The 808-nt window shown below is 47.0% G+C and overlaps 1 protein-coding gene and 1 pseudogene across 1 annotated transcript in view; one reads left to right on the forward strand and one right to left on the reverse strand.

The window, feature by feature from the left end:
- The window catches only part of LOC110031887, a 41443-nt pseudogene that overhangs the window by 17686 nt on the left and 22949 nt on the right, over positions 1–808 (forward strand).
- The window catches only part of LOC110031881, an 803-nt gene continuing 224 nt past the window's right edge, over positions 230–808 (reverse strand). The window contains exon 2 of the mRNA XM_020735307.1: positions 230–660. Coding sequence (XP_020590966.1) covers positions 230–660 — 431 coding nt within the window. The remainder of the gene's footprint in view (positions 661–808) is intronic.

Genomic DNA, 808 nt, shown 5'->3' on the forward strand with positions numbered 1-808 from the left:
AAGGAGTTGATAATTTATTGCGTTGGGGCCCATGACCGGCGGCTTCAATGCTACGCAAGACCAGATCACCGACGGAGATAGGTCGAGGTTTGACTGTCTGGTTGAAGTGGCGAGCAACTCTTTGGCGGTAGGAAGCAGCTCTGAGGTGGGCCACATCACGTATTTCTGGGAGAAGATCTAACTGTTGTCAGAGCTTTTCTTCATTACTTTCCGAGTCAAAAGTCTTGACTCAAGGGTTTGGAATTCCGATATCAACGGGAATGACAGCCTCGGTGCCGAAACACAAGTTATATGGAGTTTCTCCAGTTGGAGTACGCGAAGTTGTGCGATAGGCCCAAAGGACGTTGTGCAGCTCTTCTACCCATTGCCCCCCAGCCTTCTCAAGTCGAGTTTTCAATCCTTTGAGCACAGTACGATTCGTCACCTCTGTTTGTCCATTTGTTTGGGGGTGCGCCACAGCAGTGTACACCAACTGAATGTGAAGATCCTTGCAGAATGATGTGAAAACTCTCCCAGTGAATTGAGTCTCATTATTAGTGATAATCTTCGCAGGAAGCCCAAAGCGACAGATGATGTTTTTCCAGGCAAAGTGTTTTGCATTTGCCTCAGTGATCTTGGCAAGCGGCTCTGCTTCTACCCATTTGGTGAAGTAGTCGACAGCTAGGATGATGAATTTTCATTGTCCAGTAGCAATCGGAAATGACCCCATGATATCTACCCCCCATTGAGCGAAAAGCCAATGACTTAGAAAAGAAGTGAGTTCCACTGGCGGTGCATGTGTAAGATTGGAGTGTAGTTGACAATTTTT

Source organism: Phalaenopsis equestris, unplaced genomic scaffold (genome assembly GCF_001263595.1).
Source record: "Phalaenopsis equestris unplaced genomic scaffold, ASM126359v1 Scaffold000858, whole genome shotgun sequence".
NCBI classification, from domain to species: Eukaryota; Viridiplantae; Streptophyta; class Magnoliopsida; order Asparagales; family Orchidaceae; genus Phalaenopsis; species Phalaenopsis equestris.